Here is a 15,580-nt window from a genome sequence, read left to right as displayed (position 1 = left end):
TTCCTCAAGAGCGAAGAAATAAGCAGCCATCTTGCAAGCTCCCTAAGCCTCGCTTTCGCGTTTAAACTCACTACCAGTCTCTGGCGGCAAAAACATATCGGAATATTGGGCTATTCGCCAAGCGGGTTGGTAAAACCCCCTAACAATGACATTCAACTCTACATGAGATCCCCGCTGCGAAGTTAACAAGTTTCACAGCAATGACTAACTGATAAGAAAAATTATTATGTAAACAAGTTTCTTAAAAAAAACGCTATTCATCGATATTCGTGGCCGCAAAATTACAAGGTGGGAACAAGATTGAAATAATTTCAGCCTTGCGTGACAAATGCTAGAGTGTGCCACTTCTACACACAGCTTCCCGTCTTCAAGTCTTCGCCAAAGAACATTTGACCTCCCGTTATAAATGATTGAACTGTCCTCTTTCAAGTCCACAATGAAGCTCGAGTTTACCTCAGAACTTTCTGAAGACTTAGAGGTGTTCGAATATGCAAAGAAAAACAGACGACCTTCGCTAGCGAAATGTGTCATTGTAAACAATTCCGCCATGAGAAATGGATGAGAAATTGAAACGAAAGCAGAGATAAAAACCAATCTGCCGTAGTTAGCTATGCAAGGCTAGCTTACTGTATTGATTCCCTGATCGACCACGGTGCTAACTTCTAAAATGTGCTTGGAATTCCGGATTTAACCACAGGGTGCCAAATTAGATTATGTCGTAGCGTAAATGGCGATGTTGTGATTTTCACAAAGTTCAGCCCGGTTTTTCTGTGCGGGAATGAAAAGCCCCAAATTAATTTTTATATCCTCGAAAACAACACTATTTCCACTTATCATGAGCTTAACCTGAAGCGATACTGAGTTATACCGCATGGCGAAAATGATAATTGAAAATTTGCCACAAAATGCGATATTTGGATTTTAAAATATTAGATATTTTTAAAAGCGTTCCGTGATGTCAAAATTACATGAAACTGTCCCGTTTTAGACTTAAGCCATACCTCAAACCCTCCTATACAAATATGTCAAATTGATATGAGCTCGCTTTCTTTTACGTTTTTCATGAGCAAAGCTCATTTGCCTCTACTCGGGGCACTAATTTCCGCCATTTTACGGCTGCCGACGCTCGTTTCAGTTTTCGTGAATTTTCTACGATAAAGAAGCAAGTCTGGGAAAAAAAAAACCTTACCACGTTTCTAAGTTCACTATAAAGCATTTCTGACTGAAATATGAGGACAGTCATTTTCGGTCGATGTGCCACCTCTCACGCGGTCTTGAAAAAAAGTCGCTCTTACTATGCTCAATCTGTTTATGGAGGATCAAGAAATATGAATACCCCACGGCGTAAATATATTTAAAGCTAGCATTAGGAAGCATTTTACGGGCTGAATAAAAACAGTTTCAGTAGCTTATGAATTCTAAGCGAGAACGATAGTGTCTTTGTGCCAAAGTGGTTCAGGTTCAATCCGGCTCAAACGATTTCGAAAAATGTTGATCAAAATGTTTTCAAAGTGGTTAGGGTCGAGTCTTTCGCTCGTTACATCAAGAAGCCGATTCGTAAGCAACTTGAGCATCGCGTAACAATCAAAAGAAAAACAATGGTTCATTTACACACCTTTAGATTTTTTGTTGCCCCATGTACCTCTTCATCTAGAGCTGAAAGCGCAATGGAAGCATAAAAGTAAGCAAGAAATCAAAACACAATATCTTGGTGATCACTGAATTGATGGCATTTTCGTTAACTTTCTTACAACAGCATTATCGGCTTATGTAAGCATATGTATGACATCTTAAAGAAAGATGTACCCTATTAAAAATCTTATGAAGTTTAGATGTTTGATACTCTGCACTCAATATGGAAAATCATAACGATTCGTTCTTGCTCTATTTTCTAACATTTCTTTTACAATGTTGTTCGCTAGCAGGTGCTGGCGTTTGTCCTAAAATCTTTTCAGTTACAGCAATAAGAAAACGAAGATGATAAATTGCATCGCTGAAACGGAAGGAATAGTTTCTATAAAAGAAAAAACAAATACCCTCCCAACAACAAATAAATGAATTACTGAGTTTGCAATAGATGATATAACGGGGGAAAAAAAAGAATAAATGCGTCAAATGCAAATATAATTAAACCGAACTGTTTCTATGGCATTTACACTATCAGATCAGTTAACTTGATGTAGCTGTATGCGGCGGTCAATCTTGGAAGTAAGAAGTTATGAAGTTTAATTTTCTATTTGTGTTTCGATAAAGAATGCAATTCATTAATTAAGGTTTTAACTCACCATAGAAGTACTCGTCCAAATCTCTCTGAAATAAAATGTTACTTGTTAAGTTTAGCAAATTCTATAAATCTATCAGTTATCGTTTTAGAGCAGAACGTCATGGAATATGACCACCGCTGCTTTGAGAAAATGTCACGTAACTGCCATGAGAAAAGAGACATTTAAAAACACTGTTTGACACCAGTTGGACAATGAGGGGACTTTAGAAACGAGATTGAAAAAAATTGAATCAGGATATTACATGGTTGAAGAGGCAGGGCACCTCAAGTTTGAAGTGGTTTTTCATTTAATTAGTTAAGGTTGGCTGGGATAAAACCATTAACATCACTTGATTTCGCTGGGCCAATAGTGAAAAAAGAAAGTTCAAAATCTCTTCGTTACTTTGGGCACAGACAATTCTCCTTGCTCTGTGAAGCCTGTTGTTGACCCTGGTTTTCGGACTGATTCTGTTTCTTGGACTGCAAGCGACGTCATGATTGCACGCTAGGATCGGAAGGCAGCAAGAAGTCAAATGATTTATTATCATGATGAACGGATCGCCTTTTCACCAACATTCGTATATAAGTACTACTGACTAATGTAAATTGTTAAGACTTTTCAAGGAAAAATCTTCTCATTAACAATCTTCTTATGATGTTTGGTTATTTAACAGTTATTTGAAGAGCGCGCGTTGATATGTGAGATGGCAAATAGCAACACTGAGCTCGAGTTGGCTATAAACAATAATTGTTGTATTAAATTGTCCACACTAATGTTGCATAAACTCCTTAAAGCGACCGAAAGTCAATTTTCCTTCCGGCCACCGAGAAAGTAAAACTTGAATCTCTCGACATGTCGAGAGATTCAAGTGACATGTCTCTCGACATGACACGGGCTGTATAAAAGAGTTTCATTAGCTAGAATAATGGTGTCTTTGTGCCAAAGTGGTTTGTTCAATCTGGATTTCGAAAAATGTTGATCAAAGTGGTTTCGATTTCGAGATAATTTGGTCAAGTCCATCGCTCGTTGCATAAACAAGTCTACCCGTAAGCAAATTGAGCATCGCGTAACGATCATAATAAGTGAAAAACAATGGTTCAGTTACACACCTTTACATTTTTTAGCCTAGGTGGGTCGAAGAGAGTTAATTACCCTGTCCCTTAAAACGAAGAGATCTTCTCGAACTCCAAACGAACGAACTCCAGTAGTTGGCATGCAAATGTCTATGACGTAATGTTATTCGCAATGACTTCTTAAATAGCAATCAGAATTAATAAACGTATGCAGTCAAGCGACAAATCTAGTCACGCGATATTCGTTCTCCTTAATTCCCATACCCCTACGTATTTTCTCAAAGTCGATCGTCTTTTGTTTAATGGTGAAAAGTCTGTTGCATGGTGTTACATTCATGAAAAAAGACGAAAAAAAAATTGTAAGGCAGGATTATTTTTCTTTACCTCTTTCTTCCCAAAGCTTTATGACGTATGAACATGACAATGCCAAAAAAGTTTCCTAGATTTTTCGCATGATTCTTCCTGGATTTATCAGGAGCCCATCCATTACTTAATAGACTCCTGGCATTTTGTCTAACGAAGGACATCAGGAAATTTGTACATAAAATCATTCTTTTTAGTTTCTCAATTTCTATAGTGCGGCTACCGGCACACGTATCCGGCACGTGTGAGGCTAACATTGACAGGGAATTCGAAGGTTTTACCAGTTGAAAGTTAATTTAATAGAAAATGAAAAAACAAACCAGGAAACTTTTGAATACAACTTTCGATCACCATGTGTTGATATTTTGTCCCCTTAGTTTTAATTTTTATAAAGAAGCATTTCGGAAGTTGTATGTAGCAATTTTTGCCTAACAATTGAAGGTTGTAGGTTGAAAGGCCGGGGAAGTAGTAGGACCGAACACCAACAACAATAACCCTGATTAGGCAGATAGACATCCTGAAAAGAAAGGGTGAAAATAGCACAGCGCATGTTATACAGTTTTCTCTCGCACACTTAAAAGTTTTGCACGATGTGAAACCAACAAAAGTATTAAAAAACAAAGATAAATTAGTCCTTCTTCCAGATATTTCAGGATATGAGGGTTAAGGCTCCTAATATGTAATGGCCTATTGGTCAAGCAGTTGAACTCGAGAAGAAGGCGCTCATATGATTGAGTGCACGTGCTTATATGATTGAGTGCACGTGTTTATAGGATTGCCAGGAGTGCACGTGCTTATATGATTGAGTGCACGTGCTTATATGATTAAGTGCACGTGCTTTTATGGTTGAGTACACGTCCTTAAAAACAGTGCACCCAGGAAGGAGTTCATAAAAAATTTAAGTTTCTTCCGCGTGCTTGGCACCGTCGTGTGTGCCTCTTCGATCCAATTAACCTGTGGTACGAGTTTGAGCCGTAAGCGAGATTATTATTTTTTTGGCGGTTCACAGAGAGACTGTCTACACCAAGGAGCATGGGTGAGAACGATGACATTTTGGGGATTCAAGCCACACAAAGCGGTGTGGAAGGCTAGTCCAATCAACTGCCAACTCATCCAAGGGAGAAACAAAGAAAGCCTGGAAGGAGGATGGGAGGAGGTTTAGTGGCTGCTGGATATTGAATGCAAACTGGGATACGTAACTGGGCTAATTGCTGTCCTTACTTAAACTTAAATCTTAACAATGCATTAATTTGATTTCGATTAGTCGCTTTGTGATCAACATCAAACGACATCTCCATTTTCCAAATGTGATTCTGTGGTCCTGGTAAAAAAAAAAACCATAATGTTCCTCAGTTCCAGAGCAAGGGAGAGGCCACGTGCATGCTACACCACGAGCTTGATCTACCCTTACTTTGATTGGTTTGTTTCCCGCGCATTCCTAAAATTTTAACTGAAATTTAAAATTAAGAAGATCATAAACCGGGTCATGTATGTGAAACTTTGGATATAATTCAAAGTGTAAATATTTCAAGAATTTTCTCGAGTTTTTTAACAATTAATCCTGGGTTTAAAAAACAAAATACTCAGATACTGACTGTAAGGTTAAATAGAATTTTTTTTTGTTGTCACTGACTAAAAAAACTTTGTGTGACGACGTTTCGGTTAAAATACTATAACCTTCTTCAGCAATAAAATGGCTACGAAAGCAAATGAGTAATTTCAAAAAAGCCGCGGTTTCTGCGGCTCTTTTTAAAGCACACATTTGCTTTCGTAGCCATTTTATTGCTGAGGAAGGTTATAGTATTTGTATTGGTAATCGCATGGGGCCGAGTAAAATTAAGGATTGATATCACTTGTGTTTTCAGAAGTTGCTGAAATTGCCCGAGTCGCGAAGCGACGAGGGAAATTTCAGCAACTTCTGAAAACATAAGTGATATTAATCCTTAATTTTACGAGGACCCATTGCGATTACTTGTTAATGAAATTGAGGGGAAAATTACTGAATTTCTGAATGCGCTCTTCAGTAATCCGGTCAAAGGAAGCCATGAAAGAGCCCATAACTGTAAATATCGAGAGTCGCTGGCCAAGCTGAAAAATCGAAAATTCTGATAATTTTCCTGGAAACCCCTTTAGGGAGATATATTAGAAAAAAATATTGCAAAGTCTGAAAAATCAAATGTTTCCGAGAAAGTGGGGAAAAACGAAAATTCGGGTTTTTACCTAATTAATTATCCAAAAAATACAGTAAAATTGAGCAACTTTAGCGTGCTAGTACTGAAGGAGGATGTTTCGTAGGAAATCGGGGATGTTTTTACTTGAAAATATAATTCATTTGATTTTTATTTATGGCACCTTTAAGAGCTATGGTTTAATTTTAAAAATTACAAGATCTTTTAACAAAGTACTCTCAAACACTTGTTGCAAAAAGCGAAAATTCGAGCAACTTCAAGCCTTCAAAACGCGTCTTGGTATGTGAGAAATCATGTCAAAATGCATGCTGGCACAAAGTTTGGTCCCTATAATAAAATAATATGAAATAAAAGATTTGGGTAATTCAGAAAAGTGCCGGAAAAATACAAGAGTTACGACGCAATATGGCCAAGGTCATGAATTTGCATGATACAAATCAGTTCTAGAAATCGTACTTGAGAGCTACGAAGTAAACAAGATAGTCAAAGATGGCTAAAACAATTATTTGATATGGAAATGATATGAAATTATACAATAAAAAATCCATAGACATTGCTGAAGAGGGCTGTAAATTGATGTGTAGATACGAAATTTTCTGTTAATTTGAATTGCACAAGACTTTGTTATTGTATACTCGCTATTTCAACAGCACTACCTACACCTAACTATAGATAAGGGCCGCTGTATATTTCACCATTTTTGTTGGCTAGGTGTTTATGATCGACATTATTCTTAGTTGAATAGCTACGTCTTCTGCAACTGCGATAATATTTCTTTTGAAATATCTTGCATATCTTGAAAAATGTTGTGCGAGTAAACAAAGTCACGCAACACCGCAAGCTTCTGCTGTGTAGTTTTTCACCTAAGATAACAGCCCAACTATTTTTTATGCTATTTACTCTTATCTTTTTCGGAAAAAGAGCCACATTTCTGTCACAAAAATTGATAAAAAGGACTTATGTCACGGTAACAATTAGACCGTGTTGCAGTCTGAGCGATAATTCTCTATGATGTAATAACGGTCTTTTTCTTAAAGGTAAACACGTGCGAGGTTTTTCACAGAGCATAAAAAGAAGACGATATCATTCTGTAGCTTTGCTTTTTCTTTTTTTTGGGGGGGGGGGGGGCAAGTTCTGGGATTCGTGTAGTGACTAGTGTTAGACAGTCTCGGGGAACGCGAAACTGTTCCCCCAAGCAAAAGAAGATTAATGACATCACTTTACTGAACAACTTCAGATTTTATCCTGGTGGAATGAGGTTGTGGCAGACATTTGATAAAGGCCCCGGCAAATGCATCTCTTTGGAAGGAACAAATGGTAAACTTTACGTTAAATTCTCTTTCCATTTTCTAGCTATAATGTAGCATGATCTCTCTTTAGTTTTGAGACTGAAAAATTCAGCGAGGGAAAGCTTGAAATCAAGATCACTTGAAAACATCAAACCTGGCGCCAGTTTTTGTTATAAAAATTATTTCAAGTTTTTTTTATTTCGAACGCTATACTGGAAAAAGAAACTTTTACTTCATTTAGGTAGCAGTGCACAAGCTGCACTCAACGCTATTTTCGCTGTGGGAAACGCACCAAATCTCGCTCTGGTCAATTTTTAGGTGTGTTTGATTTTGTCGTTAATCATCTTTCATGTTATTATCTTCCACAGAACGCCATTACCAAAATATTCCCTCGGCGAATTTAAAGAGATCGCCTCAAGGAGAAAACTTAAAGAGCCTACTAAGTGAAGCCTACTGGCCGTGAAGCGAAAGGCGATGTTTAAGTGTTTCCACGTCCAAAAGAGGGCGGCACGCGTAGTTTCCAAAGGCATTCTTCTCTAGAAAAGCATCTCGCGTTCGGAACATGCACAAAGACGGTTGAAAGGCAGACATTTCTTGATAAAGCGAAGGTTAAATATGCCGCAAGGCTCGAGGAAGGTTCAAGTTCCGTACCAACTATTCCTCTACCTCCTGAAACCTGTCCTCGTAGCACTGAAGGCTTCGCTTTCAAACAAGTTAAGAAAGCTTACAGGTTTAACGAAAAGCAACGAGAATATCTGACTGTTAGATTTACCATCAAACAAGAACGTGGCAAAAAGGTCGACGCGGAAATGGTTGCAACAGAAATGAGAAGAGCAAAGGGATCGAAAGGGAAGCTCTTGTTCACTGTCTCCGAGTTTTTGGCGACTCAACAAGTAGCTTTATTTTTTCCAGAATGGCACCAAAAGTGAAACAGCAGACAGCCCTCTGCGCACAAGCTGTAACTGAGGAAGATCTGGTTGCTATGGAAGAAGAGTTTAATTTGTCAAATATGCTAAGGAGTCTATTTTTGAGCAGTTAAATTAAATTGTAACCTGGGGTTGATCAGAGAAAAAAGACATCTTACATCGCTCTGCTCGAAGACCTTGTTAAATGCTGCTCATGCAGTGCAGTTTAACAGGCAAATGGCAAAAGGCTGCATCAAAAAAATTGAGTTTTATATGAACGTTGATATAAAATGGGGGCCATGGAGCATATTTTAGATCGGAGGAGCTATTTTAGTTCACGCGTAGTGTGAGCTCATTGACACCAACTTATCAATGAGGGTCCTGGGGCCTCCTTTTGTCTGTTTCTTAGTACGCCTTTCTTGGTTCAGAAAGACTGCTAGATAGGGTGTCCTCGGAAATGCTCCCCCCGCAAGTTTTGAAATCTAGAGCTTCTGAGATCACCGGAACCGCGCTTCAGTCCTAGGGAAAAATTTGTCAACTTATTTTTAATTACAAAGATTAAAATAGATAATAATGATAATAATAAATTGTTCTTGGTGGGGCTACAGCCCACTCAACCCCATAGCTCCGCGGTCCCCGTCTTAAAGGCGCAAACCGGAAATGAAAAAGTCCCCTTCGAACTGCACTTGGCAGTCAGCCTGAAGTCAAACAGGATCAGGCCGGCGAGATGTTGTTCGATAAAGACTCGTTAAAGAGTTTATACAAATAATTTAAAACGAGATATATAGGACTGGATGCTTTAGAATGGAGTTTTGACGAAATAAAGGATCGTGTCCGCTTTACTCGGCAACTTCACCTTTGATCCAACGTCACAATTGTCACGCAATTGAAACATTTTGCTTTTCCTCAAGACAGTATCGAGATAAAAAACAAAAACCTCATTGGCTTGAAAAAGAATTAAACGCTATTAAGTACTGGTCATTATTCTTGTACATTTTATGTTGAAGCCGTCAAAAGAGCCCTTCCTACACCAGAACCGTTGGGCGGTACGATTTCTAAACTGATTTGCATCATGCAAATTCGTGACCTCTGGCCACAGTGTGTCGCAAAGCTTTATGCCAGTTTTGCCGGTACGTTTCTGAATTACCCAAATTTTTTATTACATATTCTTTTAGTATAAGGACCAAACTTTGTGCCAGCATGTAGTTTGACATGATGCCACACATGCCAAGACACGTTTTGAAGGTTTAAAGCTGGTCGATTTTTCGCTTTTTGCAACAAGCATTTGACAGCACTTAGTTAAAAAATCATGTAAATTTTAAAATCAAACAAAGCTCCTTAAAATGCCACATATAAAGGTCACATTAATTATACTTTGAAGTGAAAACACTCCCGATTTCTTACGAAACAACCCCCTTTAGTACTAGCACGCTAAAGTTGCTCAATTTTACTGTATTTTTTGCATAATCAATTGGGTAAAAACCCCAATTTTCGTTTTTCCCCATTTCCTCGGACACATTTTATTTTTCAAACTTTGAATTATTTTTTTTGAATATATCTCCCTAAAGCAGTTTTCCAGGCAAATTATCAGAATTTTCGATTTTTTTAGCCTGGCCAGCAATTCTCGATATTTACAGTCACGGCCTCTTAAAGTTGACAGAGAATCAATGGCCACAAGCGCAAGAATGAGCTGAATGAAATTTTATTTTTGCACACAGATACCAGGACTTTGGGTAGGCTTTTAATTTTAGATATCTCTCCAGTGATGCCTGCATTACTTTTAGGCAGTCGGGCTCATATTCATCCCCGTTTTCTTTTCGTAACTCGGCATAAAACTGCGCCAGTGTTCGGTCGAGGACATCGCTCTCGTACTCTTCTAAATTTGCTTGGAAGTTTCTTTCATTCGCCCACTTTTTAAAACGTTCTTCCAGTACTCCGTGCTTTTCCTTGTGTTTTCGTTTTCATTCTTGTCATTTAATTCTTCGATGTATTCCTCGTCAACTATCTCGTAACGAGACGCCATTGTTACAGAAAATCTTCAGCAACAACTTTTCGATAGAGGCTGATAGTTTCGAAAGAAACTGTTTGGGGCTGCTTCGGTGGGAGTAACGAAATAATTTGGATATATCAACAAAGTTGAAATGGTAAATTGGCCACCGTAATGATTACAAAAGCTGACGTTTCGAGCGTTAGCCCTTCGTCGGAGCGAAAGACGAAGGGCTAACGCTCGAAACGTCAGCTTTTGTAATCGTTACGGTGGCCAATTTACCATTTCAACTTTGTTGATATATCCAAACTTTTCGATAGCATAAGCTGTTGCTAGGCAACCTAAGTACCAATCACGAGCTAGTAATTTTGCCCTCTTCTCAAGCAAAATTAAGAAAAAATACCCTCTTCATTGATCAATTAGCATTCAGTAATTTTGCCCTCTATTTTATTATCACCGAAACGACCTCACACAAAGTCTTTTAGTCAGTGACAACAACAACAACAATTTTTATTTTTTATCATGCCTGACTACGACTATAGTATTTCTGACTGTAAGGTTAATGACATGATCTTCGAACGCAAAGATCTTTTTCGAGCCATACAACATATTTTCTTTTTTTTTCTCGTTTCTCATCTAGAACATCGGTTTCACCATAATCGGTTGCCGTCAAATTTTACCACAGGCACTGAAGTTTATTCCTGTACTTTGTACCTCGGGTGAAATTATTATCCGGATACCGCTTTAACAAATACAATGATCTTTGCTTTATTACTTTCAAGATCTTAGATAAACAATACAGGTGCCGATGTTGAAACAAAAACCTCGTCGCCAAATCAATTAACCAAAAAAAAGCTGATCAAAAAGTTACGCATAAGTGAGAGAAATTTAAATTAACGATTCTGGGGAGGCTTGAAATACAACATAACTGCGACACTCTTCGGATCGAGAGCTAAAACCGCGAGAGTAAGTTTCTATAATACTGATTGGGTGCCGTGTATTCCAAACACAGACTTTGACATGTAAATTAAAAATCTGTTGGTGGGAAAATGAGTGCTTGCTATGTTTAAAGTTGGAACTCTTGATATGAATAATTCTGAGGTTTCCCGCGCCAATCTCTGTCTTATTGTGCACACAATGAAACACCTTCAAATTGCCGAAACCACTCGATACAATTTACTTTATGTTGATCTTTCGAGCGCCAATCCATACTAGGTTTCAAAAATTAAATTCATCAAAAAATCTCATCAACGGTGTTTTAATTTAAAAGCTTTGCTAAAACACGATTTATAAAAATGTCACTCATATCCGTTATAATCAATCATTAGTTACAGTTTTACATTAAATCATTACATAAAGAAAACGACAAAAAATCTTTTAATACCTACTGCTTGTCGTTTATATGAAACTAAATCGGGCAATTTTATCGTTAATTCAGGCTGGTTCTCTAACATCAAAACTTAAGGATGAAGAGTTTTCCCGCCTCGAGAAGCGAGTTAAACTAAATAACGTTTGCAATCTATGAGAAATAATAGCCCGTTAGATTAGCAATATATGATATTCAATGAGTTGCGTATAACAACTCTTCAGAGTGACTTTTCAGCTTTCCAATTATTTCACTTTATGCTCGAAAGGTATCCTCCGGCGTAAATAATAAAAGTGATACCACTGGCATCAGTGGCAGTATTCTAAAGCGCCTTTCTAGTTCTAAATTGGCAAGTCGTTTGGGGAGTAATCTTCACGAATCAGTATTGAAGAATAATTAAAGGTTTCCTTTCAGTTGGAAACAGTTGTCATGGAACAAAAACAAAATGCCCTTAAGATTCAAATGCAAATTTTGTGCAACATGCATCGGTTTCTATAAACAATTAAGTAGATTCATTACCTTCTGTAAACCAATAACCCACATGAAACGTTTTAAGTAGCATCACACCCGTAGGAAAATCCCACGATAAGGAGTTTTGAACATCGGCCGACACAGCCCTTAAGTAGGATCTTGAAGGAAAACACTGAAATTTTATGAGACCGATACTTTTTTCCGCTTAATTGTAAAACAGCGGGTTCCGATTTCCAAGGTAATCTTAAATTTTTCGAAAGAATGAACGCGCTTACTTCTTTTTTCTCTTTTCATGTTTAACATACTGCAACTAGCCTCATATTAATGAAGACACATTGCACTTAGATTTGTAACTTGCAGGAAGAAAGCTGCCTCTGTGATTTGGCTGAAAGGACCCGTTAATCTGAAAACTGAGGTCTTTTTCTTTTTTTTTTTTTTCATTCATTAACAGCTACCACAGGAAGGAATTGTGAAGAATAAACTTAGTTATTACAGAATCCTACGCGTTGATTGACGGAAGAAAACGGCCGCGAGAACTGACATTCTAAGAACAGCAATGTAAAAAATTCAGGTGAGTTTCATTCTTCCCTCCCTCTATCACGCTCAGAGCGAATATGAAAGGCACAAAAGTCGCTCGGCGTATTTGTTGGTATCAAATTTTCTATCCCGAGTTAAAAACTAAAATAATTTCCTTCGATATTAAGCAATTATTGGCTCGTGCGTTCATTACCTGATCAATTCAACTATAAGCAGTATTTGAAAAATATTCAGCATCGCATTGGTGGCTTTTCTTAAAAACTCAAAATTAATTTACTCAAAAATGACGTACAAGTGAACGCAAATTTGAACATTAGTGGTTACGCAAAAATTAACCAAAATTTATGCATAAAAACTTTTCGCACCACTCAGCTAAATTATTTCAATAGTCACTTTGTCGCTCAAGGAGCTATTATCCTTCTATTAGAAGATCTTCAGCTTGGTAGAGGATAACATCCTCATAAAGACACATTATTACAATCATGAAATATTTGATAATTACCAAACCTGCGATCTATCAACGCATTGAGTTCTTTCTTACTAATTGCAGATAATCATTTTGTGTCTTGAGATTAAAATCAGTCTTACGTGGGCGCGGTCACCAAGAGTGAAAATAAGCTACGGTGGACACCCACGAAGAAACATATCGGCTTGCAAGCAACGGGGGAAAATTACCGTGCGCTGCAGGAATGTCGAACAACACAGAAGCCATGACGAACTCTACCGAACAAAACGTTACCTTGGGTTTCTATATCGCCATCATTATAACTGGCTTAGTCGGTAATAGTTTGGTGATCGCTGTCATTTCTGGCAAGAAGAGCAAAAGGTCCATCTATGATCTGTTTATTTTGAACCTTGGCATGGCCGACTTGTCGTTTATCTTCTTTTACATGCCAGTCCTCATTTACCAGGAGTATATCAACAGCATCTACAAAACTGTGTATTACTGTCGACTTGTTCAGCCTTTGTTGACAATCTTTTATTTTCTAAGCATCTTCACCATCTCTTCCATGGCAATCCATCGCTGTAAGGTGATTACAAATCCGCACAAACCCAAAATGAAGAAGCGAACTGGTTACCTGTGGATCGCTGCTGTCTGGCTGTTTACATTCATTATTGTGCTACCGCTGTCCATTGTGACAAAGTCGACAAACGGGAAATGTGACGAGAAATGGCCGACACTGAATCATCGCAAAGCCTACACATTGGCTCTTTTCATTCTTCAGTTCGTTATCCCGCTTCAGATAATCGCGGCAGCTTACCTTAAAATCGGTATCTACTTGTGGCGCTCAGCTGCTCCGCAAAGCTCCCTTTCCTCTGTTAAGAGCAAGCGGGTACAGAGGAGAAAGAAGGAGAACATACAAGTTGTCAAAACACTGGCATTGATCGTGATTCTGTTCACCGTCTGTTTACTGCCGGGTCAAATTGGTTATCTGCTGTGGGAATTTGGAGATGAAGAAGACCTGGCCACGATAGACATCATTTTCAAATTTGCAACTATTCTCGACTGCCTTCACGCTTGTGTGAATCCGATTGTTTATGGACTGTTGACTGAACGGTTTCGCAGAGAATACATCAGATATCTGTCGTTTTGTCTTTCGTGCGGCACAAAACAGGTCAACACAATGCAAGAGACTCAGAACGCAGAGAGCACAATAGAAATACTGTCACCGTCGACTACAAGAAGAAAACTCACCAACGAGGATGTAGAGAGGATACCAAATGCTCTGAACGAGTCACAAAACTTAGATTCACAGATAACGCGACCCTCGACTGCATGCTCCTCTGTGCTGCAGGAGCCAACCCTGATTAAATATGTTTATACAGCGACTGACTGAGTATGATGTTGTCAACTGAGTCCCAGTGCTTCGACGATGGCTTTTCTGGCCTCTTCCCCAAGGTTTTTCTCTTTCTGAGAGACCTTAAGCAAGAGATCCGTGGCTAGTTTTGTTGCACTCCTTTCAGTCCAAACTTGCGTAAATTGCTGTCGTGTTCGATTAAAAAACACAGGGCTTTCTTCATGAATGTAAAGGCATTTGGTAGTGGAAAAAGTTACTGCTGTAATTAACTCTTTACGGCAAAACAAGGCTGTAATTACGTTGCAAAGCCACTCGCTTTTTTTTTTTGAAGAAAGGAAAAACTGGGCCAATACGAACTCACAGCGTAGGAGTTATATTCTTACCCCAAAACTTGAAAGTTCAGGCTATCAATGAATCGCTTCACAGAATATTATGAAAGAATTCAAGTCAACTTGGGTCGTAACCAGCTCAATTCTTACCCTGTAGCCCTTCAAAGGCGAATAAGAAAAACATCTCCATCTTGGAACGGACTGGGGAAAAAAAGGAGTCTGGAGGCTCTTACATACTTCGTTGTTGTAGCTTATGGTGTCAATGTTTTATTTGGAGGAATTTCACCCTGAAGAAGTCAGTGTTGGATTTGAAACGCAGGGGAGCAGACAGAATTTGAGTGGTACTATCAATATTTTAACTCATTGGGAACTGGATGAGTTTACGGCTGAAATAACTGTTGCATTGTTACAGACTATCGGACCGGTTTAACTGCGTTTGATTGTGGATGTTTCCTTGTAAATATGATAAGACTATCGATTACTGGTTAAAACGGCTCTTTGTAGCTCATAAAAATGAGGTGTCTCAGACACAAACCACCTGTAAGATGACAATATCTTTTTCATCAGCTTTCCCAATACAAATACAGTCGGATGCGAAATGTCTGTAGAAATATAAAGCCTTCGCATTCCTAAACTAGAATACATTTTCTCTAAAGAAAGCCTGTTGGATATACGCTATGAAATCAGTTGTATAAAGGCTGATAGTTTCTAAAGAAACTGTTAGGGGCTGCGTCGGTGGGGGTAACGAAATAATTTGGATATATCAACAAAGTTGAAATGGTAAATTGGCCACCGCAACGATTACAAAAAAATCAGTCGTAGATGAATTATTATTATCAAATAAGAATAAATAACACCCGTGCAAGTGATGGTTCAATCGATACAACACCCGTTTAAAGTCTGTGTAAATATCTGTGAGAGCCCAATGTTGTGGACGTCACCTTAAGTCATCGTCCGAAAATTGTTACATTTAATTACTTGTGTCAGATCAAATATGAGTTGGCTGTA

The 15,580-nt window shown here is 38.3% G+C and overlaps 2 protein-coding genes across 3 annotated transcripts in view; one reads left to right on the top strand and one right to left on the bottom strand.

Annotated features, from left to right (window-relative positions):
* Nucleotides 1-3,490, bottom strand: part of LOC111337057 (mitogen-activated protein kinase kinase kinase 3-like) — a 23,659-nt gene extending 20,169 nt beyond the window's left edge. For both annotated transcript variants that reach the window (XM_088757365.1, XM_088757366.1), the window contains exons 1-4: nucleotides 3,374-3,490; nucleotides 2,667-2,768; nucleotides 2,286-2,310; nucleotides 1,616-1,656 (exon numbers count right to left, since the gene is read on the bottom strand). In XM_088757365.1, coding sequence (XP_088613491.1) covers nucleotides 1,616-1,656; nucleotides 2,286-2,310; nucleotides 2,667-2,759 — 159 coding nt within the window. In that variant the 5' untranslated portion in view covers nucleotides 2,760-2,768; nucleotides 3,374-3,490. The remainder of the gene's footprint in view (nucleotides 1-1,615; nucleotides 1,657-2,285; nucleotides 2,311-2,666; nucleotides 2,769-3,373) is intronic.
* Nucleotides 3,491-12,348: 8,858 nt separating this feature from the next.
* Nucleotides 12,349-15,189, top strand: LOC111320603 (galanin receptor type 1). The gene is made up of 2 exons (XM_022923259.2): nucleotides 12,349-12,478; nucleotides 12,995-15,189. The coding sequence occupies exon 2, from the start codon at nucleotides 13,134-13,136 to the stop codon at nucleotides 14,280-14,282; it is 1,149 nt and encodes a 382-aa protein (XP_022778994.2). The 5' UTR covers nucleotides 12,349-12,478; nucleotides 12,995-13,133; the 3' UTR covers nucleotides 14,283-15,189.
* Nucleotides 15,190-15,580: the final 391 nt, after the last annotated feature.

Source organism: Stylophora pistillata, chromosome 4, assembly GCF_964205215.1.
Source record: "Stylophora pistillata chromosome 4, jaStyPist1.2, whole genome shotgun sequence".
Lineage (NCBI taxonomy): Eukaryota > Metazoa > Cnidaria > Anthozoa > Scleractinia > Pocilloporidae > Stylophora > Stylophora pistillata.
Note: the sequence above shows the minus strand (reverse complement) of the source record. Positions and strands in the feature narration are given on the sequence as shown.